This window comes from Camelus dromedarius, chromosome 14, assembly GCF_036321535.1.
Source record: "Camelus dromedarius isolate mCamDro1 chromosome 14, mCamDro1.pat, whole genome shotgun sequence".
In the NCBI taxonomy this organism is placed as follows: domain Eukaryota; kingdom Metazoa; phylum Chordata; class Mammalia; order Artiodactyla; family Camelidae; genus Camelus; species Camelus dromedarius.
In genome coordinates, this window is record NC_087449.1 from 46,503,990 (window position 1) to 46,530,006 (window position 26,017).

The 26,017-nt window shown below is 51.9% G+C and overlaps 1 protein-coding gene across 4 annotated transcripts in view; it reads left to right on the forward strand.

Moving 5' to 3' along the window:
- DLGAP3 (DLG associated protein 3) overlaps nt 1-26,017 on the forward strand; it is a 101,003-nt gene that overhangs the window by 42,205 nt on the left and 32,781 nt on the right. Inside the window, exons 1-4 of one of the 4 annotated variants that reach the window (XM_064493782.1) lie at nt 5,203-5,679; nt 14,522-14,699; nt 22,433-22,515; nt 23,932-25,089. In XM_064493782.1, the coding sequence (XP_064349852.1) occupies nt 23,983-25,089 (1,107 nt within the window). In that variant the 5' untranslated portion in view covers nt 5,203-5,679; nt 14,522-14,699; nt 22,433-22,515; nt 23,932-23,982. Of the gene's footprint in view, nt 1-1,401; nt 1,590-5,202; nt 5,680-14,203; nt 14,700-22,432; nt 22,516-23,931; nt 25,090-26,017 lie in introns of those variants that run through there. The other 3 variants (XM_064493780.1, XM_064493781.1, XM_031464699.2) reach the window with 3 other exon arrangements.

The window sequence follows — 26,017 nt, forward strand, 5'->3', positions numbered from 1 at the left end:
GTCTTGATTGAATGAGTCTTGTAGGCAGCAGGACAGGCAACCAGTCTGCCAATCTCCTACCAGATCTTTATGTCATGTGGCATCTTTAAACATCTTGTTGGGAAAAGCGGAAAGAGCTTGACTCCCAGTTTTAACTCATTTGGGTCTGTGACTTCTACTTTCTGGGCCTCAGTTTCCCCCTTTATACAAGGAGGAGAGCCGATGACCCCAAAAGGGTACAGGGAGAAGGAGGTTATTGGGCCCGTGTTGAATCAGAACTTCTCAGGTCTGTTCCTAGAGAGGAGGACGATCAGTCCCCCCAACCTCCCAAGCCCACACCTCACCACCCCAAAGATTTCAAGCCTGGAAAAGGTGGAGGAAGGAAGAGGAGAAGAAGGCTTCAAGGATGCACACTACTCTCCACCCCAACTTTCAGCGCCTCAGACAGTGCTTCCCTCACTCCCACCTCGGGAAATCAGAATCCAGAACCAGCCCCTCCGCTTGCGGCTTCCCCAGTGCGGCCCCCTCCCCCCCATTACAGCATCGCTCTGGGCGCCAAGACGGATTCAAGCCAGGGACTGCAGCAGTCAGCTCTCTCCTCCGCCTCTCCCGGCTCCTGCAGCCTGTGTCCTGGCTCTGCAGCCTCAGGCTGTGCTCTGGGCCGTCCCCTTTCCCTCCCCCACCCCGCTCCCGCCACGGCACGACCCCTGGCTCAGGGCCTAGAGGTGGGCGGGCACAGAGGGCACAGGAGGGGGCCCCAGCAAAGTTGGCAGGTATAGCGGGGGTTTTCCCTCCACACTGGGAATGCCTGACTGTGGGTGGGGGACGCCTGTCCAAGGCTCTGCGGCCCGGCACAGCGCCCCACCCTGGGAAGCAGAGGAAGGGGGCTCTTGGAACCGAGGCCAGGAGCTGAAGTCGGGTAGCTCACCGGGGAAACCCGAAGAGTCTCCTAGAGGGATGTGCCCGGGGGGCTGTGTATGACATTCAAGGTGTGACTGTGCCTCGGTGGGGCGCGAGATCGTGTCTGGGAGGCTGTGTGACTCTCCCCAGGTGCCGGCCTCTGGGTCCCTGTGCCTAGGTCGGCTGTGCGTGGCCGTGACACTGTGTGTGCCCGTTCCTTCGGTCCCCGGCGGGCACGGACCCAGTGGTCCCCAGGGAGTGGGAGCTTCTTCGCACCCCCACCTGGGCCTCCCCAGCGCTGTCGCTCAGCGAGGCGGGCGCTCCTCGGAGACCCTGGCGGCCGCCCGCCGGCTGCGACCTCGGCCCTCCTGGGTCCCGTGCGGGGGCGGGGAGCTCGGTCCCCCTCCCTCTCGCGGGCTCCGGGCTCGGCAGCCCTGCGCGGGGGCGGGGGCGGGGGCGGAGCGCGCGGGCGGGATCCCCCCGCCTCCCCTTCCTGGTCCCCGGGAAATCCAGCCTCCGTGGCTTGGCCGCCTCCCGCTCCCGCGCCCGCTGCCGCTCGGCGCTCGCTCGGGGCTCCGCAGCCGCCGCGGCCCCTCAGCCGGGGGCTCCGCAGTGCCGGGCCCCGTCCCTGCCCGCCTGCCCCGCGCCGCAGCGCCCCCGGCCCGGGCCGCCGGAACCATGTAACCCGGCCGGAGCCCGAGCCGGGCCAGGTAAGCCGCCGGGAGGGGTGGGGACGGGGCCGCGCGCGCCGCGCCCTCTGCAGCGCCCCCCAGCCTCGGCCTGGTTGCGGCCCCGGCGCCGCCCACGCCCCGGGCTCCGGCGGCCTCGGCTCCCGGCCCGGGAAGGGGGAGGGCTGGGCCTCCGCCGCCGCCCCCGCCCCGGCCTGGCCGCCCGTGGGCCTGACCCGAGGGACGGGCGGGGGACCACGCGGAGCGAGGACCGGTTCTCTGGGTAGAGCCACGGGGCCACCAGTACCGGCCCAGACCTGGCCCGGCTGAGGCTCGGGGCTGGGAAGGAGTAGCCTGCTGGATTTTGGGGGGAAGTGGCGGTGTCGGGGAGATCCGGAGAGAAGTTTCCTCTGCAGGTGTGTGAGTGTGTGTGCGTGTCACTGTGTGACTGTGATGAGCGTGTGTGTCACCGTGTGTGTCTGTGGGTGATTGTGTGTGCCAGTGAGTGTATGCAGTGAGGGTGTGCGTGTCATTGTGGGTGAGTGTGTGCGTGTCAGTGGGTGTATGCAGTGTGAATAGGGAGGGAGCTCCTATGTGTGTATCTGTGGACATGTGTGTGAATGAGTGTGTGTTGTCACCGTGTGTGCTTGTGGATGTTTCTGAGTGTGTCAGTGAATGGATGTGTGTGTACCGGTGTGACAGCCTCTGTGAGTGGGTCCAGGTATCTGTCGCCTCTGTGTGTGTGTGTGTTGTGGGGGCTGTGTGAGAATGTATCCAAGCAGGGTTCTCTCTGAATCACCCACACCTGGGCTTCGTCCCTCCTCCCCCAGGGTATTCCTGGTGGTGATGATGGGAATGGGACAGGGAGATGGGACTTTGCAGAGGTCAGATCAATGCCCCCTCCCCAGAGACTTCTCATCCCCTGACTCAGGCAAGAGCTGCATTGCACTTTCCACCTCGGTCCTCACCTTCACCTACCTCGAGGGGTACCCTCTGTGATGCTACTGGTTCTGTCTTTGCTGAATGCTGAGGCTCCTGGGGGTGGTGGGGCCTGAGGTGAGCTGGAGTGCACGTATGCCTCTGTGTGCTTCTCCTCCTTGGGGCCTGGAACTTGTGTCACCCCAGTAATGTTTCACTAAAGGCCCTTTAGAGCCAGGAGCTGAGGAGGCCAGGTGGAGTCTTCTGTCCTGTTAGTCATCAGAGCAGGTGGCTGTGTCCTGACTTCCAAGCCCTAAATTTCCAAGTTCTGGGTCATTGGTTCAGCCCACTGGCTCCAGGTGAGTCTGTGCTAAAGCCCTTTGAAGTAATAATAATTAAAAAAGAAACAACAAAAAAATAATGCCCTTTTATCAGTCCAGGGCTTTTGAAGAATGCTCCCCTCTTAACTCTTTCTCCTTATCTTCCCAACAGCCATGGGAAACAGGCAGGGCAGGTTAAGTCATATGAAATTGCCAATATTCAACTGTTTTTGTTTCTTGCCTACAAAAACAGCAATTTCATGTGGTTCAACCTAATATAATGCCAATTTACAGATGAGAATGTGGAGGCTTAAGAGGTGAATTGCATTCCCCACAATCATATACTGCTCGTCGGTACAGAAAGACTCCAACCCAGGTCTTTTGGTGACCCAAAGAGCTTGGCTGGGCCAAGATGAGATAGAGAGTCGTACTCCCTGGGGTACTCTCTCTGACCCTGGTGGCACTGCCCTCCACCTCAGCCCAACATCCCCTAAGTGCTGGGGCTACTTCTGCACTCAGCTGCCAAGGCCTAAAAGGGAGAGAGGGGGAGAAGAGAGGAGGGAGGGAAGGGAGAGGCTTCGTGAGTTGGCAGTGAATCAGGGTCTAAAAAGGGAGCGGGGAGGGCTAGGGTGGCAGGTGTTTCTAAAAGGAACATGAACATAGGATGAACAGCCTCAGATACAACCCCCGCATCCCCCACCCCTACTGCCCCACTGATCTGGCAGGCAGTGCCCACTGCATTTTATGCCAGGGGGCTCACGTCCAAGGAGTGAGCTCGTATGTAGCTATAGAATGATGGCCAGGGGAAGAACCTTAGAATTGACTTGGTCCAACCTCTTACTTATAAAGTGAGGTGACTGAAGCCCAGAGAGGGGAGGGGACTTGCCCAAGGTCACACGGCAAACTTGTGGATTCCTGGCTAGTCTTAATCCAGGAACTTTCCAGCCTTCTGTGTTGCTTTCCATGCTTGGAAACCCCCATTCCCACCCCCACCCTCTGCTCATCAAAACTGAGCAGAGGGGAGTTTGGGAGAAGAAACAAAGACTCAGTAACCTTAAGGTTGTAGATGTTTCAACCTGGGACCTCTTTCCAAAGAGAATGAATTGCAGATATTCCTGGAAATGGGAATTCCTAGCCATGCCCACCACTGAGGTAGGCCATGGGCTTCTCTTAATTCCTGCTGGTGAGGGGCTGAAGCTGCTGCCGGCCAGACTCCCAGACTTTATTTTGTGGCAGCACCTGCTTTCAGCTGCTGCCTGGCACCTCACATCGTTCTCTCCAGTTGATGTTGGGCCTTGGGCTGGCTGAGCTCCATTTTTCTTCATCCCATCCAGTTTCTGATACATTTTGCCTCTAGCTGACTTGATGGCTTCTTACTTTATAAATTCCTGTTAGGTAGAGAAACTTCTAGGACTTGTCTGATTTGGGGAGGGTCTGTGGTTACCCTTGAACCCTTTCTAATTAAATCTTCCAGGAGTCTGGGGTAAATGATAAATATAAGTGTTCCCATTTTACAGAAGGGAAAACCAAAATTCATAGAGGGGCCTCTTATTTGTATGGTTTTTTCTGTTAATCTACTAAAATCAGTAGAAGAGGTTCTTTATTTGAGGTGATGAAGGGAGCAAATGACAACAGGAGCTTTTGTCTAGAGGGGCCTCAACAGACCCCCTTCCAGTGTCTTACCATCCCCGTGGTCAGGAAATCTTTCCAGAGTCTGATTTCATTCCCACTTGGTGGATTCAAAGCTTTGACTCTCAGTGGGGGTTGAAAGAACAGGGGCATACCCTCCACTCTTTAAGCATTATGTCTTGATTCCCTCTTTACCCTTCCCCCCAGTCTGAAGGCTGCTGGCTCAGCGGGCTTCCTGCCGTCTGGGGAGTCTGGGTTTGAGCTGGGGTGAGGTGGTGGCACCATCGTTATGGTAACGAGCTGCCAGCTCATCGTTGCTAATAACTTGTCAAGTCCCTGGGCTCAAATGCAGCATGCTTTCCAACCGGCCTTTCTTCCCATGTCACAGAAAGAAAAAGTGAGGCTGTGAGGGAGGGGCCTGTGAATAAGGGAGTCTGGGGAGGTAGGTGGCCTTGTCCTTGGGGTTGTAGCTAGAGAGCTGGGGGGAGGTTGCTTGGGGGCTGGTCTACACATATGATTATATAAGTTTGCATATGACTGCATGGGCTGTTACATGTGAATACACTCAGAACATTCTTGTATAAACCTGTATATGCTAGCTGACATGTTCACGTGCTTTTACACAGCAGCTCACATGCAAACAAGCATCAGAACATGCTTGTGTGTGAATACTGCCTCTGCCATCTGCACATAAGGCACCCAAGAAATCTGGGTTTGTGGGGGTGTCCAGGTATGTGGGTGGGGATCTGATCTTTTTCTGATGCAGCTTCAAAGTGTCTTGTTAACAAAAGGACAGAATGGTCCCAGGGTTCCTTCTTCCTTCCAGTTAAGACCTCATAATGGGGATGGGCCAGGGATGGTGTGGGGGCCCCAAGCTCCCAGCTCCCTAAGGCCCCTGCCTCTATGCCCTTTGAGCTCAGGTATCCCCTGCCCCCCTCACTCTCTGCTCTTTCTCATCTTCTCCTCTTCCTGTGTGTAAATATTAAAGAGCTGAGCCTGCAGGGCTGATGTAGACATGGGGAGAGAATGAAATTAAAAAGGATTCCCTCGCCCCCATCCCGACACCCCCACCCCGCAGTACCCTGCTCCTGCCTCCTCCCCTCTCTCTTCTCCCCTCCTCTCACTCAGTGCTTCCACATGTCTCTCCTCCCCCCAGTCCAGATGGGAGCTGGCTTCTTCAGAAAGGGGGCTCAGAACAGGGTGTGGGGAGCCACCTCTCTCTGCCTCCCCCCACCACATCTGCCTACAGGGCTGGGAGCCCCCACGTGAGTATTTCTTTTATTTTTGGGGTGGCGGTTGAGAAAGAAAGTGGTTTTAGAACCAGCTGTGAGTGGCGTTGAGAGGCTCAGGGCTGAAAGGAGGTGGGTGGGGTCCTCTCTCTAGGTTCCCTCAGGGAAGCCTCGTGTCTGGGTTTCTTTTTTCTTTGGACAGAGAGGGAAGGGAGGAGTACCAGGTGCCTCCGGTGGATGGGAGCGAGTGTGGGAGGGGCAGGGGAAAGGGGCTTCTGTACTAAAGAGAGTGTGCGGTGGGGGTAAGCCTTTCGTTTCTGGCATCGGGCTGCCTTGTGGCTGGGAGCTGTCCCAAGTGCTGAAAGGGACTCAGTGAGATTTGCTCTTTGGAACTGTCCTGGGTCTTGAATGGGGCTGCATTGGGGCCCGATGATGGAAAGGTTGCTGGGCAGTGCTGAGGTCTCACTAGAAAAATTCTCCCAGATGACCCACTTTCCAAGGACAGAGTCCCTGGATAGAAAGGTAGATTTTGGGGTCCTCCCTCTGGCTTTAGGCCTCACAGTTACTAATGGTATTTGGGAAGGGGACTCCTCTTTTCCTGTTTCAGTCCCCCCCCCCCCTTTCCAACATCATCCTACTGTTAGTGTTGGGGTAGAGATGGAGGATGATGTTGTGGCTGTGAGCTCTCCTCTCCTGGATAGTTTTTAGTGCAATAGGCTTAGGAGTACTGGCACCAGCCTTTGTCCTACTGGGTTTCAGAAGTTCAGGCTCAAGGCAGATTGTGATGAAGAGAGTTTAGGTTTTGATGGTTAGGCCTGGGGTGGGTAGAGCTCAGGAGTTCAGGAAAATTTGATTGACCATGTAGCATCCCCCTGCCCACCATACTTTTGAATTCAGGACAAGAGATGATGAGAACTCTGAATTATTCTGCAAGCCTGTCTCATGCTTTGCCCACCCCAACCACAGCTCAGAACAGCATTTGGGAGAGACTTTTGTTGGGGAGGAAGATTTCCAAGCAAAGGACTCAAGGAGTGGGTGGGGTTGTTCAATGCCATGGAGCAGAGTAGGAGGAGGCTACTAGAGAAAGGGTAATGGGAAAAGAAGAAGATCTGGGGGAGAAAAAAACTATTCAAATTAGGGGATAGGGGTCTGGCTTTCAATCCTCCGCATCTTTGTAAATCTTTTCCCCACTAACTTAGGGTCAGGATCATCTCAATTTTTTCTGTTCAATCTTTGTAAATCTGAAGGGAATAGAGCAACAATTTATTTCTCCAGGTCCCTTCCCTTGTCATCCCAGGGGGATGAGAGCCAAATGTCAGGACATGCAGATGAGACTGTGGGGGAACAACAGGCAGGAGGGGATGATGGCAGCTTCACCTCCCATTCCCAAGAGAACAATCAAATATTCAAATGGGATCCTTCTTGAGGGGAGAGGAAGGAGAAAGTTTCCGGATGCTGGGCAAAAATTGGGTGTGTCAGGGAGTTCAAGAAAAAGGGGGTATTTAGGGACCCCAAACTGAACCAGTTCATCCCTTTCCAGATGTGACTTCTAGTTAATAAGGAGCCTCTCACCCATCATGTTTTTGATGTAACTCATCAAGATGATTCCTCCCTTCTCTAGCTGCTTGGGAGGAGCTGAGTTTTCCTTTGCCGTGGGTGCTGGGAGGTGGTAGGTGTGGGTGTGGGTGCCTGTTTGGGGAGGGGAGGTGTTTGTGCTCCGCTCAGCTCCCTTGGTTACATAACAGCTTTGATAAGACTTTACTTTGGAGCTGCTGCTACTGCCTGAAGCAGTCACCCCTCCACCCCCACATGGAGTGCTGGATGTCCACCCCCTTCTCCCTGGCCCCGTAGAGAGTCCTGCTGTTCATGATCCAGTGTTCCAGCAGCTGCTTTCCTGCTGGGAGATGTCTTTAGCTTGCCCCCCTGCTCCTTACTAAGCTCTTGTTTTCTAAATACTTGCTTCTTTTATTATTGTGAGCCCAGATCATCCCCACCCCCTTACATTTTTAAGCCTCCAGGTCTACCCTCTCTTTGATGGGGCCCTTGACTGGGATGGGAGGAGCTCACTGAACATCATGAAGCTGCCCTCTAGGGAAGAAGAGAGGCATCCCAGGAGGTTTTAGGGTCCAGAGGTGATTTTCTTACTGTTCCTTCTTCTGTCCCAATAGCTTTTTTGGAGTCTGGGAGCTGTGGACCATACCCAGAGGTACTGGGAGGAAGCACTCTGGCCTTGATATTTTCTCTTCATTTCCCCTTTTAGAATTAAAAAGTTGTATATCTATAGGGGGTGGAGTTGCCTTTTGGTGGAAAAAGGTGCACCTACCCTGACGTGCACCAACTTCATTGTTTCCTGGGGAAATATTGGTTATTCCAGGCATGGGACAAGGGGATAACAGAGCCCTTTTTTTGGAATGACTTTTTTTTTTTTCTGCGAGTGGGTAGGAGTGGGGTGTGTCCAGGAGTGCGGCATATCTTGTTGATAATAGGAACAACTTCCCAGAAAGAAGTGGGAGACTGGCAAGAGGAGAGAGCACAGGCAAACCTGTGACATCCCTTGGAGAGAAGGCAGAGGAGGGGCTAGATATCTCTGCTCTTCTAGTCCAAGTATATTTCTGCCTGTGAGAGTGTGTGTGTGTGTGGCTGTGTATATGTCTATACATATGTGTGAGTATCCTGTATGAATGTGTACACATTATGAGTTTGTGTGTGTGTAAGCATGTATACATGTATATATGTACGTATGACTCTATGTAGGCATCCATGTATATATGTGACTATAAAGGCAATTACTCAATTAAACCTGTGGGGTGGGGAGGTGCTCACCCAACAATGCATATATGTGAGTGTAAGCATGCACGTGAGCATATATGTGGGGACACGTGTGTGCACACCTGAATTAACAGCATGTGAATATATGTATGTAAGTTGAGTCCCTCATGTGAGTAAATGTGACAGAAAGGATGAGAGAGAAATCCTGACTAAACACTGGGGCTGTCCAGACGTTGTTTTCCCACAAACTTGAACTTGATCCACTCTGATGCCTGTGGCTCTTCCTCAGAAACCAGGATCCTTGAGGTCTCTCAAATCATCATGTCATGGGGACCCAACTGTTTCCCATCCCCACTCATATAAAGGACGTTTGCAGAGAGGAAACCTTTACAGGCCTTGGGGACCGCTGAGTAAAGGGACTGAGCTCAAGGCTGATCAGATGCTGTGGTGCTTAGGGGTGTATGTGGGGAAAGAGTTCGGGAGCTTGAGCATTAGCATTACTACAGAGGTTTCAAGAATCAAGCAGAACAAGCTTGGCTTAGTGCATGAAAGGGGCAGAAATTTTAGGGAGGCCCAAGTGCACACATCAGCCCCACACATAGGGGCATGTGGCAATATGTGTGTACGTGTACATATGTGCATAACTTGTCTATGCCTTAATATGCACATCAACATAGATGCACTTACTAACATGTACACACATGAACAAGCCTACAGGAATGTACATGCCAATACAAGGATTTGTTGATACATGCTGACACACGTATACATATAGAAAGAGTATGCAGAAACGCATGGGCATGTGCTAATACGGGCCTGATTGCAACCCATGACTGCATATATGTGCACCTCACCCGGGTTAACAACAGCCTACAAATAGTCCCTTTTCCATCATATGTGCCCTACCCAATTTATCCATTCATTCAGCCAACACTTATCTTATGCCTGTGATGTGCCATGTACTGTGCTGGAGATAGGCCTTGACCTCAGGTAACTTATGATCTAGAGAAGGTGAGAGACCTGGATCCAAGTAAGGGGAGTGTGAAGGAAAGTAGGAGGCCATAAGTTCATAGGGGGCAGCGGGGACCTGTGGAGGGGCTGGTCAGTTCTGGAGTGGATGAGGGAGGGGTTTGGTAAAGGATCTGCAGAAGAGGAGGCCTTTGAGCCAAGGCTTGAACTGGTGTTCACCAGGTGGGCAGCAGTATAAAAAGGTGTTTCAGTGACAGGAAATGTCTCAACTGGTTTCCCTACCTCCACCCTTGGCAGTCCCTCCCCTAGAGATACTGCTTCCGTGAAAAAGAGTCAGAGTAGGATGAGACTGTGCCATTCCAACGGCTTTCCTCTCATTTGGAGTGAAATCCGAAGTGCTTGGTGGGGCCTGAGTGACCTACATGCTGTGTGTAAAACAGTCTTTGGTGACCTCCCCAAGCTCTAGTGCCGCCCCTCCAAATGCTTCCTTTCAGTTCCACAAGGATGCCGAGCACAGCCTCGCCTCGAGACCGTGGTACTAGCTTTTCCCTCAGCCTGAGATGCCCTCCCACCAGATACCCACATGACTTGCTCCCTCACTTGATTCAAGTCTTTGCTCAAAAGTCACTTTTTTGGAGAGGCCTCCCCCACAGTCTCTCTTAAATAGCCCCTTGTCATTTCTGTCCTCTCCCTTCCCTTAAAAAAAAAATCAGCACTTATCAACTCCATTATTTCATATATTTGTTCATCATCTCCCTTTCCACTAGTATATAAGCTTCCTGAGAATGGAGCATGAGAATGCTTTGTTCACTCCTGTGACTGCTATGTCCAGAGGAGTGCCTGGCTCTGAGGGACTTAGTACATAGTTGTTGAATAAACAGATTTGGGTAGGCCACATTCGCAGGAGAATGGAATGGGCTGGACCAAGATACCAGGCAGGGAGGCCGGGTAGGAACCTGTTGGAAGAGCTTTGATGAGAACTTAGGATGAGGGTGGCCTGACAGAGAACATTGGGAGTGGAGGTGGAGAAAAGGAGATATAATGTGCAAACACATGCAGGCACCACACATGGGCATGCCTGCAGGCACGTATATTTTAGCCAGCCAGATCTACTGTCTTAGTCGAGGAAGGCTAAGGAAGAACGTAAAAGCGTCTTTATATGTATAGGTGGTATGCATGTCATGAGCACTCTGTGACAAGTTGGACACCCTCCAGCTCACCCTGGCTGATGTCTCCCTTCCTTTGGGATCTTGTCACCACCACCCCACACGTCCACCCCTGTCACCCAGGCTGCAAAGGGCTGACGTGCAGCCTCCTTCTGGTTCTGTTTGGTCAGTGATACAGGGCTCCTGCCTAAGGGAACAGGGGTAGGGCACATGGTCCTGAACAGTGCATATGGTCTGAGGAAGTCAGAGTCACAGAGACTTAGAGATGCGTGTGTCTCAGGGCCTGTGGACCCTGAGAGGAGTGCTCAGAGCTGGCGAGCTCAGGCCTGGCCCAGACTTCCTGAGGCCAGATGTGGTGGGAGGCAGGACAACATCCTCAGACAGCATCCACTGTCTAGCCCTCGCTTTTCTCCCTGTCTCCTCCTCTCCCTGTTCCACTCCAGTGCTTTTCCTTAGTGAGGTGGGTGCCTTGACCAAGTATGAGCTTCGGAGTGAATGGCTCCTCTGGCTGGTGTGTGAGTTCTGGGATGTGGGGACACCCACCCAAGGAAAGGGAATCCACTTTCTAGAGGACAGGCTGAGGGTTTGGCGATAGGCGAGGAATCTCTCTGAGAATCAGCTTTGTCTGGATTTCCTCTCTCAGGAGAGAGCTTGGAGGATTGAGCTTGTGTTGCAGAATGAGGAACTGAGGTTAGACCTCAGGCAGGACTGTTCAGCTTCTAGGGTGAAGGGACTGAAACTTAGTACCTAGAGAACGCTGGGAGGTGGCTGGTAAGAAAAGGAGGAAGAAGTTGGAGTTGGGGGTCAGCCCTGCCCACGCTGCACCCTGACCTTTGTTGAGGGGGCAGGCATTAAGGCCTGAAATCTTCTTTGAGAGTTCTTCCTCAAGACCTCCAAGCCTGTCCCTGGGTTGCCTCATTTCCAAGAGTTGAAGCCCTTTCCAGGTTCTGGGGTGTATGATGGGGGCCTTCTGCCAGTCCCTCCTCTCCTCTGGACCACAGGCGGGGGCGCTGCCGCCGCTCCCCTCCCACCTGGGCTCTGAGCATGGGGGTTGGGCCGAAGCAGCCGCCAGAGCCGCCCACCTGCCCGCGGTGTCATGGCAACGACTCTGCCCACGTGGACGATGAGGAAAGGGAGGAGAAGAGAGGAGAGGAAGCACCACGACAAACAAGAGGATGGGAGGGGTCTCCTCAAGGTCCTGTGTGTGGGAGCCCCCACCCCTCCACCTTGGCCCAGGGCCCCCAGAGCAGAGTGGGGCTTGTGCTCCCGGGCTGGCCTCAGAGAGTGCATGTCCTTGGACGTCCTGAGATGATGTCCTTGGCCTCCTGTGCTGGAGGGGGTAGGGGAGCCCAGTGGGATCCTGGGGGAGATGGGGCTTTCGCATGTGCAGACCTCTTCTCTCTCCACCCCATAAGTCGGGGACGGTGCTTGGGGCTGAGAGGATGAGAGCCCGACCTACTTCTCCATTTTCTCACTATTTTTCAAAAGGAAAATGACCCACTTATCAGCCAATCAGACTGGGGCTTGTTCCCAGGCTCGTTCCCTGAGCCCCCCTGCCCAGGCCTCTGCTCCATCCTCAGCCTGTTAGTCACATGCTGGACCCACTTCCTGAGGGAAGCAGATGCACCTGTGTGGAGGGTCCTTCCCTGCCATCTGTATGTGCCAGGCTGGGGAGGGGCCTGTTCCACGGGTGGCCGGAGCCTGACTGATTCTATGTCAGCTCCGCTTTGGGCAGACACACCCCTTTGATGGCCATGGCCCTGGGCACTTTGTGTCCTGTCCGTCATCCCCATGCATTCTTAGAGTGCACTCCATGGAGGGGCAGGAAGGACTCCGGGGTGGGTGGGAGGAGGACTGTGCCCCTCCTCTCATTCTGTATTAGTGGGTGGTGGTGGGCTGTCTTCCCATTTCCAAGTGGAGAGGGAGAGCCTGTAGCGCTGGCAAGCCATGTCTGTCTGTCTGTCTGTCTGTCTGTCTGCCTTCCTTCCAGAGAACACTCCTAGAGTGTTCTGTCTGTGCCTCTCTTCCCAAGCCCCTCCTCCTCTCTAGAATATTGGTCTGGGCCTCAGAGCCCCCTCCCTCCCTCAGCTATATTGGCTTGGGCTGGCTTGGGGGGTGATTAGGGATTTAATTATTTAGTTTCTCCAGCTCAGTAGATTAATTCCATCCATCACAGGCAGGCTGAGCCATCTCCCCATCTTAGGGCTGCCTGGCTAACCCCAGAAGGAGGCAGCATCATTGCTCACCTGGGCCTAGTATTGGATCTGGGAACAATGGATAAAGTTCTTCTTGGGGTAGGATTTGGTGTTTGACATTGAGCAGATGTGGGTGCCTAAGTGTTGTGAAATGAACATGTAGACCTGTTGTGTGGGGATAAACATGTGAACATGTATGTGAGGTTCTGTATCTGTGGAGTTTCTGTGTGCACAAGCATCAGTGTCTGTTGGATGAAAATGCACATGTATGAACCCTTGTGGGAACAGGTTTGTATATATCTGTGCACATTATGTGATGATGACTAGATGTGTGAGGACAAATGCCATGTGAGTCGTGTTGGATGACTCTGCGTGGCTGGGTAATCTGCCTCTGGAGAACACGTGTGTTAAATTGTGAATAAGCAGACTTGGGACCAGGTATACCCATATGCACAGAAGGGATGGCAGGGGTGGAGGTTTCCTGAGGCTGAGTGATGAGTCAGGGCACACTGGGGGTCCATCTGGTGATCTCATTAGACCAGTTTGGTCAGAGAGATATGTTGCTTTAGACCTGCCAGGGCTTGGTTTCCTAGTGGTTGAGAGTGTCAGGCCAGGACTAGACCCAGATTCAAATCACTCACCACCTGTGTGACCTTGGGCAATTTTCTTTACATTTCTAAGCCTCAATTTCCTCATCTGTAAAATGGGAGTAATAATGGTACCTACTGCAAAGGATGGTTGTGAGGACTACACAAAGAACTATACCTAAAGCACTTAATGCAATGCCTGATCAACTGTAGGCATTGCAAGAACTGACCCTTATACTTCTGAGTTGAAAGGTACCAGAGGTTGTATGACCTGAAATGTGTCCTGTGCTTGAATCCATCCTATACCATCCTCCAGAGTGGCCCTCCAGCCTCAGCTTGTATACTTCCCTGGACAGGACACTCCCAGCTCTTCTGGAAACCCGCATCACGCTGGACCAGCTCTGCCTGCTGGGGAGTTCTGGTCCAGCTGCAGAGAGTCATTTCCTTCATGCCTTCTCCCATTTCTCCCCCTGTTTCTTTGTCCCAACAGAGGGGTACTACTTCTTGATGGCTCAATTATTGACCCTGAACTTACTGAGCATCTACTGCATGCCAGGTCTTGTTTATATAGAGATAGATCAGATGGATCCTGGTTTTTAAGGAGCTCACAGCCTGCAAACAAACATTTACCCTGCTGTGTTGAAGTATGGGACCTTAGAGGAGTTAGCAACTACTGTGCCCTGGGACTGATGGGAGGAACACTCTTAGGGGAGGTTTCTTGGAAGAGAGTATACCCAAATTGCATCAGAGGCCAAGTTGGGAGGACAGACTTTCCATATGGAAGGATCTTGTAGTCCGTGCTGCCTCCTTTCCCCATATTCTCACCCACTGTGGTCCTGGCTCCTGCTAAGTCCAGAAATACAGAGAGGAGAGCAGGGGCTAAGATACCCTGGAAGCTGGGGGAAGATCAGACAGAGCTGAGGGATGGGAGATGCTACCACATGAGCCTAGGAGGTAGCCAACCAACCAGACCTCATGGGGCCCCATGGGGTCCAGCTCTGTGCTTGACTGCCCTGTGGGAGAGGCCCAGAGAAGATAGGCCATGGTGCAGGCAGCCCCAGTGTGCTAACCCAGGACTTCATGGAGGAACCAGACACCTGGGCCAGAGAGTAGGATACGTCATGCCTGCTGCCTGGTGGACTCTTGCCACGGGCTTGAGAGTCTACCTGTTGTTTTCTGATGGCCCTGGCAGGCTCAGGTCGGGCAGCATTCTGGAGGCCAGGGGCAGCATCAGCCCAAGTCTCATCAAACACGTGCAAATATGAGAAGGTGCTAGGATGCTAAAGTCAAGAGAAACCAACATGTGGAGACGGATGTGCCAGTTGCCTTGGACAGATCAGCTTATTTTCTCATTGCCACATCCTTAGGAGGTAGGTATTTTTCTCCCTATCTTACAGACGGCAAAATTGAGACCCAGACAGGTAAGACAGATTTTTCATGATCATGCAGGTAGGCTGAGATAAAATGGTTGCAAGCAGATGATTGTCTTTCCAATACCCAGAAATAAGGTCACTGGCTTTCCCTTCCAGATCCGTGGGGTTGGAAGAGAGGCTACTAGCACTAGCTGCAGGGGTTGGTGGGGTCTGCAAATCCAGGGCCCCTCGTTCTCTCAGATGCCGCTGTCTGTGGCACTGGGGCTGCTTTGCTGTCTCTGGCATGCTCAGGGGGTAGGAGGTCTTCAAAAGGAGCTCAGGCAGGCAGGGAACCCGGGGTGAAACATGAAGCGAGAGAGTCTGCGGAGTTTTGGATCCCTGATGTGTGCCTGAGTCAGGGATGGTTGCAGCCTCTGTCTGAGACTGAGAAATGCTCCCAAAGGCAAGGCCTTTGAGATCTGGGAATCTCCCACATTTTAGTGGTTTCTCCCTGGTTGCCAGGAGCTAACCTTCAGCCCTGTGCTGGACACTTTACCTACATTATCTTAATCCTTGTGACATTGTGGTGAGAAAGGAACCATCCTTGCCCCCATTTGAAAACTGAATTAGAGAGAGATGAAGGAATTTCTTAAGACTGCATGTCTAGTGACTGGTGGACCTGGGGCATGAACCCAAACAGTATAACTCAAGGCCCAGAATCCAGTCTCTCTTGCTCACTGTCCCAGACCAGGGACCTGTAGGAGTCTAGTCTTGGGAGTCCTGCGTCTCAGGGATGGGCTGGGATGACTTCCCCAAAGAAGGTTCCTGGAGACCTTCAGGAAGGGGAGCATGGATATGATGAGGCAGAACAGACTGAGGGTTGATCAGTGGACAGAAAGGGAAGAATGGACCAAAAGCAGTTGGCTGTGGCTGCAACTAGAGGGTATGAGGAGATAAGGCCTGATCAAGCTGAACTGTGTCTCATAGGGCCTTTGGCAGCCCTGGAGAAGCCTGAACTTTGCTTCTGGTCCCTCTTGGCCACATGGACCCAGCTAGGAGAGGAGCTGGGGCCCAGAGAGTCTGAATGAAGAGACCTACTTGGGGCTGGGAGATTTCCTTCTTCTCCACAGTGTGGGGAGGATAACATTTCCCCCTTCATTCCTCTTTCCCCTTTCTGCCTTCCTTGAACTGTGCAAAGGGGCAAGTCTGGAGAGACCCAGATGTGGCTGGAAGAGAACCATCTTTATTTGCCAGTTGACAGGGCTAGATAAACATGATGAGCAGGTCTGGGTTTGGTGGCTGGATTTCTAATGCCAGATCTTCCAGGGGCTCTCCAAAGTCCTTAGAGGGAAAGGAGTGGAGGTCCTTTTTTTGTGGGCTGTTGGGCACAGGAATGGAGTGGAAAGGGAAGTCATTCATTCATGCAGTAGGTACTTTTTGAGCACCTATTAGTGCTGGGCATTGTTGTAGATGCTCAGAACACTGCAGCATATAAGACAGACGTAGTCCCTGCCCTCCTGGGGCTTATATTCTGCTATGGGGAGAGATACTGTAAACATATAATAGATAAAGGAAATAATTTCAAAGAACAATAGTGCTTTGAAGGCAATGAAACAGGGTGATGTAGAGCGATCCTGGGGGGATGTGGCTCGACTTTTGTTAGGAGTGGTCAGGGAAGGCCTCTCTGAGCTGATGAGCTGAGGCCTGAAAGATGAGACAGAGGAAGCCATGGGAGTATCTGGGGCAGAGTGTTCCAGCAGAGAGGACATCAAGTACAAAGCCCCCTGAGGTGGGATTTTCAAAGAGATTATAGGGAGTGTGGGTTATTCACAGGCTGAGCACTGTCCAGTGGGTCAGGAGATGGATTTAGACTTGGATCTTCCTAAATGTCTCAAGTGTTTTGGAACAGTAAGCCCATTTTCTGTAAAATTCCTACCCTATACTCTCAGGAAGAGTTGATTAAATAAGGTAATAAAGGTGAATGAAAAAGATCCCAAACCTCCCTCCTCCTGTTTTGTTCCTCCTTCCTTCTTTCCACTCTCTGGGTCAGTGAGAGGAAGAGAGGGTTTTTCTTGGGTCCTAAGAGCAGGCGTTGGGCACAAGGCATGCTGAGTCTCAGCAACAGAGCTGGGTATTGAGGTTAAGACAGGTCGGGAGTGAGGGCCCCTGCCTAGCTACGGAAATCCTGCCGAGGGCAGCTGAGCAAACAGTGCTGAGATGGTCAAGGGAGCTCAGGCAGAGCTGGATGCAGGAGAAGGTGGGGCTGGGGGAGGGATGCCTTCTGATGGGCGTGGGAGCTTGGGCTACGGGTCAGAGGCTCTGTGTTAAGGCTCCCTAGTAGCTGGCTCCTTCACAGTGGATATAGGGCCCCAGCTCTCAAGCTGCTGTCAGGATAGGGGGTGGTGGCAGACTGGACTGGGAAACTGAGGCAGAATCGTGGCCACTTGAGTTAGGTTGACACAGAGAAATGGGATGGAAAGTCAAAGTCTGAAACTTTGGGGTCCCAAGGGCACACATGGCTCACGCACAGGTGTGGAGGAGCCCAGGCCTAGAGCAGCAAATGAGCTCCAGGCCTCGCTTGGTGTAAGTTCTGCTCTTTGGAACTGGTATGGGGATGACCTCACAGGCTCCAATGCGAGGGGACTAAAGAAGGCTGATCCCCAGCAAGGGAGCAACTGTACCCCTTGGCTGCCATCTGGACCATCATGTCCAGCTTGTAGCTCTTCCAGACACCTCTCAGGGAAGGCATGAATCAGTTAATATATGATTTTTGGAATCTTTATCTTAGCCCAAAGCATCACTTGGTGTCAAACTCTGAGACACTGGCCTTTGTCAAATGCACCTGGACACTTGGGTGGCCAGGTGTGGACAATCTTGAGTAAGAACTGCTTTTCCCCCAGTAGAATACTTTTGTTCTCATATAGTTGTCCTAGAGAGATTAAGTGACCTACTCAAGGTCACACTGTAAACCAGTGGAGGAAGTCATAAAAATGAGAGTGCAAATACTGATAGCTGCCTTTCCTGAGGTGTCACCATGTGCCAGGTGCAGCATTGTATGCTTTACCTGGTTAACTGTCGTATCAGTCATCCTGTTCAGATGGCTCTAACATTATCTCCATTGTGCAGAAGAGAAAATAGGTGAATCACCTGCCCAAGTACACACAGGAAGTCAGTGAATGGAAAGGGGTTTGAACCCAGAGAGTCTGACAACAGAGGCAATACCAATAACTGCTTTGATCCAGGGAGTCTGGGAGTCACCTAGGTCTCAAGAAAGGAAAATCAGCTGATTCGGCCAGGTGGGGCCCTGGGGGAGTGGAAAAGAAAACACTCTGACTCCTTCTTCTGCAGCCCTTTCCTTCCTCCATTTTCCATTCTTTTTCTGGAAGGTAATTGCTTGGGGCAGTGACAACCTCCTGGCGAATTACACAGCTGGTTTCCCAGTGAGATTTGTAACAACAACCCTGCCAGCCTGGCAGCCCCCAGCAAGTTCCGGTTTAAGAAACTAATTGCTGGATTGTGTAGTTGGTGCTAAATTGGGTAATTTCTTGGTGACGGCATGTGTGCCACTTCTTCCAATCCCAGACAGATGCGAGCTGCATCAGAGAATTTGTCACACACAGCACCCTCCCAAGCCTCCTTCACTCCTCACTTCCCAGCCAGCCATAGGCAGTCGCCAAAGTGGCTGCTTCCCTGGGCCTGGAGGTTCACCGTCTGGGCTGCTCTCTGTGTCCTGGGATAGTAGATAGATGACTTGGTGCAATAAGACGGGGGAAGGTAACACCGGCACCCAGAGTTGTCAGAGGGTTTCAGGGAGCTTCTGTGTTTATCTGACCTTGGGCTTGGAACAAATTCAGCCCTCACCACCCAGGGGCAAAGGCTGTACCACACTCTGGTTACCTCTAGAGTGTGTGGTATGTGTGAGGCTTTTATTTGTTTTTTCCTTTTTTTTTCCCGCAAACAAATTCACTTTCATTACTGTGTTCCTTCAGAATGGCGTTTAATTAGTTTGGCTTCCCTGGGCAGCAGCACAGGTAGCAGAAGAGCTAAGTGAGGCATTGGAGTGAGGCTACACTGGCCTTGAATTCCCGGTGTGCCACCAACTCTGTGACCTTGGGCCTGTCAGTCAGCCTCTCCAAGCCTCAGTTTCTTCTTCTGTAAATTGGGAGGTGGGGATAATATCTATCCCTTGGAATGGTTGTGGGAATTAACATGTAGTAAGAGAAAGAGTCTCGTTCTTTGCAGGCTCACTTTCACTCAACAAACACCTGCCATCTGCCAAGCATTGTTCCAGCAGTGGAGGCAAAATGCAGTGGATAAGGCAATGAAATTCCTGCCCTTACACGAAGCTTACCTTCTAATGGGAGAGACAGACAATTTCTGAATCACACAAATTGAAAATGGTAATGGTAGAAGAGCAACAGAGGTACATCGTGCCTTGAGAGCAAACAGCAGGGAGATCTGACCTAGTCAGGGAGGCCAGAGAAAGCTTCCCTGAGGAAGCAACAACTGGGCTGAGATCTGAAGGATGTGTAGGAGTTAGCAAGGCAGAGGTGGGTGGGAAAAGCTTTCTGGACAGGGGGAATAGGCCCCATGATGGGAGGGATCATGGGACTGCAAAAAGATCGGCCTGGCTGGAGCAGAGGAAGCAAGACGGGAGCGTGTTGTGAGAGGATTTTGGAAACCTGGGAAGGGCCAGAGCCTGCAGGCCTTGTTGGACAGGGTAAGGTGCTTTATCCTAAGAACATCAATAAGCCAATGGAGAGTTTTAAGCAGAGAAGTGACATGATCAGATTTGTGTTTCCAAATGACCATTTGGACTGGAGCAGGGTAAGAACAGAAGCACGGAGACCATTTAGGAGGCCTTTGCAGATGTCCAGACAGGAGATGATGTTCCGAGGTAGTTGGATTAGTTAGCAGTGCTTTCTGCTGCAAATACAGAAGATCTGGCCAATGGTGGTTTAAATAAAGAGGAGTTTACTGCTTACTGCATTTAGGCCCAGAGGAAGGCAACTGCTTATGCTGTTTCCATGGCTCAGTGACTCCAGGGCTAGCATTTCTATGATACTCCAGGCCTTTCTCTCATGGTGGCAAGACAGTTGCCCTAGCTCCAGGCATCATGACTGTATTCAAGCTGAAAAGAAAGGGAGGAAGGGTGGTACTAGCAAGGTCTGCCCCTTTTATTATAAGGCAGAATCTTTTCCAGAAACCCTCATCAGATTTTTTATATATGTATCATTAGCTAAAAGTGAATCATGTGGCCTCTCGGTACAAGGGAGGCTGGGAAAGGCGAAAGTATATTGGGAGTGAGTTTTAGCTAGTCAGCCGACAGTGATTTGGTGGATAGGGAAATAAGTAGGCAGGTCTATTTTTAGGTAGCAAAATCCATAGGACTTGGTGATGGATCAAATTATTGGTCCCCTCCTCACTTGTTTTCCCTTCCTATTGATTATGTTTATTAATGGGGTGGCAGCAGAAAGAATGTGATCCAAAGCCTGATATATAGGAGGATGCCTATATAATTAAATTTATGTCAATTAACTCTTCTCTTTAGGAAATCCATAAATTGGATATCTTCTTCCCTCAGTCATTTGGATTTGATTATATCGTTTAGTATTTGGACATGGGGGATTTTGGAAATCCAAAATGAAAGCTTTACATGAGGGATTACATTGTGTCATCTTTTGGTGTGTTTATTGAGTGGTTTCATATACACTGTATCACTTGGTATTGAAATCCTGGGAGATGGGTTAGGAGGTATTGTTAGACTTAGAGAGGGTAGGTCATTATCTAGTGTTACACACCTTCTGGTCTCAGGGCTTGTGCTTTTTCCACTAGACAATGCTGCCCTTTAAGACTTGGGTAAGGGAGTTGAGGTGATTTGTCTGGAGATGAACAAATACAGGGGCCCCTCTCCTCTGAGACTAGAGCTGGGAGAACATGGATTGATGCTAAAGAGACTGAAGTTTGATAAGATCTTGATGAAGGCTCAGTGGCTGGCAGCAGTGCCTGTGTTGGGTGGGGGGATGGGGGAACCTGGGAATGTCCACCATTGGGAAGCACATCAGCTTGATGTGGCCCCAGACGAAGCAAATGGGATGGTCTGGGCTTCTGTCAAAGTGGTCGTCTGTGCTGGGTGTCTCAGACATGGGTCCTGCCTGGGGCAGGAGGAGGAGGACCATGCCATGGATGAAAGACCAAGCTATCAAGCTTCTTTCCAAGGCAGGGACATGCTTCTAGGTGGTTTTCCAACAACTCCTTGAGAGGCCATTTTGGTCTGAAATCACCTCTGCTTCCTCAGAGAGGGGCAAAAGAGGAGAATTGTGATCTAGAGCCAGACAGTTGATATCTGTGAGCTCAACCCAGTTTCCCTCCAGGGAGGATAACCAGCGGCTTCTCCAGCCCAGACCGTAGGGTGGGCCAGGGTCTGGGCACGTCCTACCCTCTCCTCTATGGAAGAATCCCAGGAGACTTCATAGTCATCTCCATGTCTTGCATCCCTCAGGGTCAGGAAGTTCTTCTTGTTGTCTGACTATGTCTCTTACACTACTATTAATCATGCCTGCAAAGCTAGCTCTTCCTCCTGACATCCTCGTGTCTAATAATGGCATCATTAGTCTTCCAGTCACGGCTGCTGCAAACTTCAGAGTCGTCTTCCTTTCTGACTCTCTCTCCCATCTCTTCCCAGTGTTTTCCGAACCCTAAATGTCTGCTGGAACTCTCCCAGCCTAACCCTCAGAATTCCTTATTTGCCCATCTCTTCTGCTTTTGTGCCTGCTGTTTCCTCCACTGGAAATTCTCTCTCCCCTACCACCTTTGTATGTGGAACACACAGCCATCTTGTTCTTCATCTCAAACCCACTCTTCTCTGGGAAGTCTTCCTCAATTTCCCTCTATTGGATCTGGCCTTGCCCTTATCTGAACTGGCCTAATATTTTGGTACCTCTTTCCAGCACAGTCATTTGTTCATCTACTTAGTGAACATTCATTGAAGAACAGCTCTGGGCAAAGCCCTGAGTTAGGTGCTGTGTATCCAGGGATATAGGATTTGGTTCCTACTCTGCAGAAGATCAGATTTTAGTTGGGGAGACAGAAACTGAAACAACTTCAGTGCAGTGTGATAGCTGCTTTCATGGGGGAACCCAAGGTGTTATAAAAGCCCAATAGAGAGACATAAGCAAAATAAAAGTACAGAAAGTCTTTAAGGAAAACTGGGGCTTAATAGGAGAAAGTGTTAGGCACGGGAATGGGTTAGGGGGTGGATGAAAGGAGATTCTAGGAGAAAGCAGCAGCTTGTGCGAAAATACAGAGACCTAAGATAACCCTGTCATGTGAGAGGTTTTTCCCCTGTTAGAATATAAGCCTCTCCATGACAGGAACCACACTTAAATCACCTCTATACACTTCTCACTTAGAGTCTTGTTATGGTAGCTGCTCAATTAATACTTGTGGAATGGAATCATATTTGAGGGCAATGAAAAAAAAAAAAATGCAGTGGCTCAGCACCATGGACAGATCACACAGACACCTGCAGTTGGAGGTAGTCCAACCTGCAAGCTCATTTTCATGTATTTGCATAATGAAGCCAACTTCATTTCCCTTGGGGTCCAAAGGCTCTGCATCATGGGGGATCCAATCAGTCGTAGTGTGGGGGGTTGGGCAGAGAAACTGTCAAGGCCAGAGACTAGTCCTCTGAGGACTCCAGGAGAATCTCCTTTCCTCTTTGCTTACCAAACCCTTTTCTTTCCCGTCAGGAGCCAGTGGTCCTGAGCCTTCTGAAGTTAGGATTCTGCCTGGTGGTGTGGATCCTGAAACCAAGGATGGGACACCCCGGATGGTGAGTGGTAGGAGAGTCTGGGAGATGGGGTTCTCAAATCAGAATAACTTGGGTTTGAAACTTGATTCAGTGTGACTCACCCGCTTACTGGCTTTGTGACCTCACCATTTTGAGCTCAGTTTTCTCATGGGTAAATGTCGATAATGTCTGCAAACAGGATTTCAGTGGTATTAGAGAATACTAGGTAAGCACAGTACCTGTACATAGCAAGCGCTCAGAGATGAGCTGTGAGTAGAATCTGGAAGAAGCCTGAAATATGGTGGATGTGGGGAGGTGGTGGAGGGGAGCAAGCGAGGATGAGCCTTGGTGGTGCGGCTGTCTGGAGTCTTTGAGGCTGTCATCCCTTCATAGTCAGCAGATGGCCCAGGAGCCTGGTCTAGGATGAGAGAGGGCGCCGTCTGCCAGCTCCTCAGTCCCTGTCCCTCCTGCTGGCACCCCCTCCTGCTGTAGCTCCTGTCCTGGCAGCTCTGGAGTCCTGATTGGAGGCAGTTCTTGTTGAGAGCTGACCTCTCTGTCCTGTAGCCTTGGCAAGCCTGGGATGGGGGCCAGGGGCACTGGTTCCAATGCTTTCTCTCCATCACCTCTCTGCCCTGCCAGCCCACTGTTCCTGGGAGGAGGAACTCCTGGGTTCCAACCCCAGTTTAGAACTCAGATGCTGCTCAAAAAGCCAGCGTTCCTCCTCTTTATGATTTCTCCTCCCTTCATGACTCCTCTCCACTGGAATGGGGGTGGTGGTAAAAAGCAGAAGGGGAAATTTCATTGGGAAATATTTGGAACCCGGAAGAGGAAGGAGGAGTCATCTCAGGTTATCCCTTCCTATCTCAGTCCTGCGGGGAGGGAGAATGAGCTTGCAGCCAGATGGAAGGAGCTGGGTGTGGAAGGAAGGGGAGGGGTTTTCCCGCGGAATCATGACAGATATGTAGATTTGGGTCCAGTGTTCTTTTTGGTTACTGCTGCTGGAAGCTGTGACCCTGAGGCCTGGCTCCTCACAGCAGTGGTAGTTCGGGATGGGACATATGTGTGGCTCTGGATCACTTCACCTTAAGTGAGCTAGTTAAAAGCTAGTTCACCTAATCACTAGTGTTTGAATATTCTTTTTACGTCTGTATGGGTATCTTTTTATTTTTGGTTACCTAAGCATTTCTAAAAACCCCGTTAGATGAGGGCATTTCCTCTTGTGAATAAGTATTTATCTTATTTGCTGCATTTGATGAATGATGATGTTGTTTTGTGCTCTTTTGAGCATCTTTGTCTGGTATGACTGTTTTAAGGATGTTAAGCCCAGTTTTGGAAAGATAGTACAATTAATCACAGTAAATTGATATGCGTTACCTAAAGAGACGTAAGAATACCTAATAACAGTTTTAGGTAAAGTGGCCTGTTCAATTCTAATCCCATTGCTTCCTATTTTCTCAGGAGATTTCTGGGGCCTGGCCCCCAACACTGTGAAGAGCTCTTGCTGAGGCCATGAGGGGTTATCATGGCGACCGAGGCAGCCATCCCCGCCCAGCCCGCTTTGCTGACCAGCAGCATATGGACGTGGGCCCCGCTGCCAGGGCCCCATACCTGCTGGGCTCCGGGGAGGCCTTCTCCAGTGAGCCCCGCTTCTGTGCCCCAAGAGCTGGCCTGGGACACCTTTCTCCTGAAGGGCCCCTGAGCCTGAGCGAGGGGCCATCCGTAGGCCCCGAGGGAGGGCCAGGAGGGGCCGGGGTTGGGGGGGGTAGCAGCACCTTCCCCAGGATGTACCCTGGCCAGGGCCCCTTCGACACCTGTGAAGACTGTGTGGGCCCCCCACAGGGCAAGGGTGCCCCCCGCCTGCCTCCCACACTTCTGGACCAATTTGAAAAGCAGTTGCCAGTTCAACAAGATGGCTTCCACACGCTGCCATACCAGCGAGGTCCAGCAGGGGCTGGGCCCGGGCCAGGGCCGGGGCCTGGCACTGCCCCTGAGGCCCGCAGCGAGAGTCCCAGCCGTATCCGGCACCTGGTTCACTCTGTGCAGAAGCTGTTTGCCAAGTCCCACTCTCTGGAGGCTCCAGGGAAGCGGGACTATAATGGGCCCAAGGCTGAGGGAAGAGGTGGCTCCGGGGGAGACAGCTACCCTGGCCCGGGCTCTGGAGGCCCCCACACCTCCCACCACCACCATCACCACCACCACCACCACCACCACCAGTCCCGGCATGGCAAGAGGAGCAAGAGCAAGGACCGCAAGGGGGACGGACGGCACCAGGCCAAGGCCGCGGGCTGGTGGAGCTCCGATGACAACTTGGACAGTGATAGCGGCTTCCTGGCGGGTGCGCGGCCCCCTGGTGAGCCTGGTGGTCCCTTCTGCCTGGAGGCTCCGGATGGGTCCTACCGGGACTTGAGCTTCAAGGGGCGCTCTGGTGGGTCGGAAGGCCGCTGTCTTGCCTGCACTGGCATGTCCATGTCACTGGATGGACAATCCGTCAAGCGAAGTGCCTGGCATACCATGATGGTCAGCCAGGGCCGGGATGGATACCCAGGGGCCGGGCCAGGCAAGGGGCTCCTGGGTCCGGAGACCAAGGCCAAAGCCAGGACTTATCACTATCTGCAGGTGAGGTTTTGGTTGGGGTGGGGAAAGGGTCCTCAGCCCTCATCAATGTTGTCACCCAGGGAACTGTGGAAGGGGTTGGATGGGAGCCAGCTGTTCCTGTGATGTTGGGTCTGGAGGCAAGGAGGCTCTGCCCTGCCTCACTATATCACTTTGAGCCCCTTTTGGGATCTCAGTTTCCCATCTGTGCAGTGAAGGGGCCCTTCTATCCTGATGTTGGATGTCAGTGCCAGGAAGACTTTTCCTTGATGTGCTGTTTTGAACAAGGTGTGCTGGCCTCTGTCTTTTGAGGCTGGAGGCAGAATGAGGTTGAGGGTAGGTGGTGAACAGGACAGCGTGGTGCTCCCTGGCTGTGGCTTCCCTTAGATTTGAGGTCAGCAGTTGGAAACAGTCCTCCTGCCCCCAGGCCTTCTCCAGACCTCTTTACTGCTTAAATCTGGGTGGTCCAGATAGTGTTTGATTATGAAGGTCAGTTATTTCCAGAATGTGCCTCTGCTGGTGTTTGCCATTCTGGGGTACCTGCAGGACACCCATGAGGCTGTGGAAGAGTCTGGGAGCCTGTGTCTCAACTGGCATGCTGTCCTGTCCTCTTTAACCACCTCTGTGGTGTCTGCAGGTGAGGCTAGGAGCTCTGACCCCTTCTTCTTATGGAGCCTTTGTCCATCTCACACTGACCTCTCTCCATCTTATTAAGATGGGGCCAGGGTCTCTTCTTGCCGTCAGGCTTCCTCTTTTCTGCCTCAGGCCTCCCTCCCCTATCCCCTTACATGTTCTCTTGAGCCCTCCTGTAGTTTTAGGAGGAAACGTCTAGGAAGTTCTAGAAGTCCAGTAGACTTATGGTTATCCCTCAAACCCACATTCCACATAGTTAATCCACATCATACTCATTCAGTGAGCATTTCCTGGATTCTGTGGATACAAAGATGAAGAC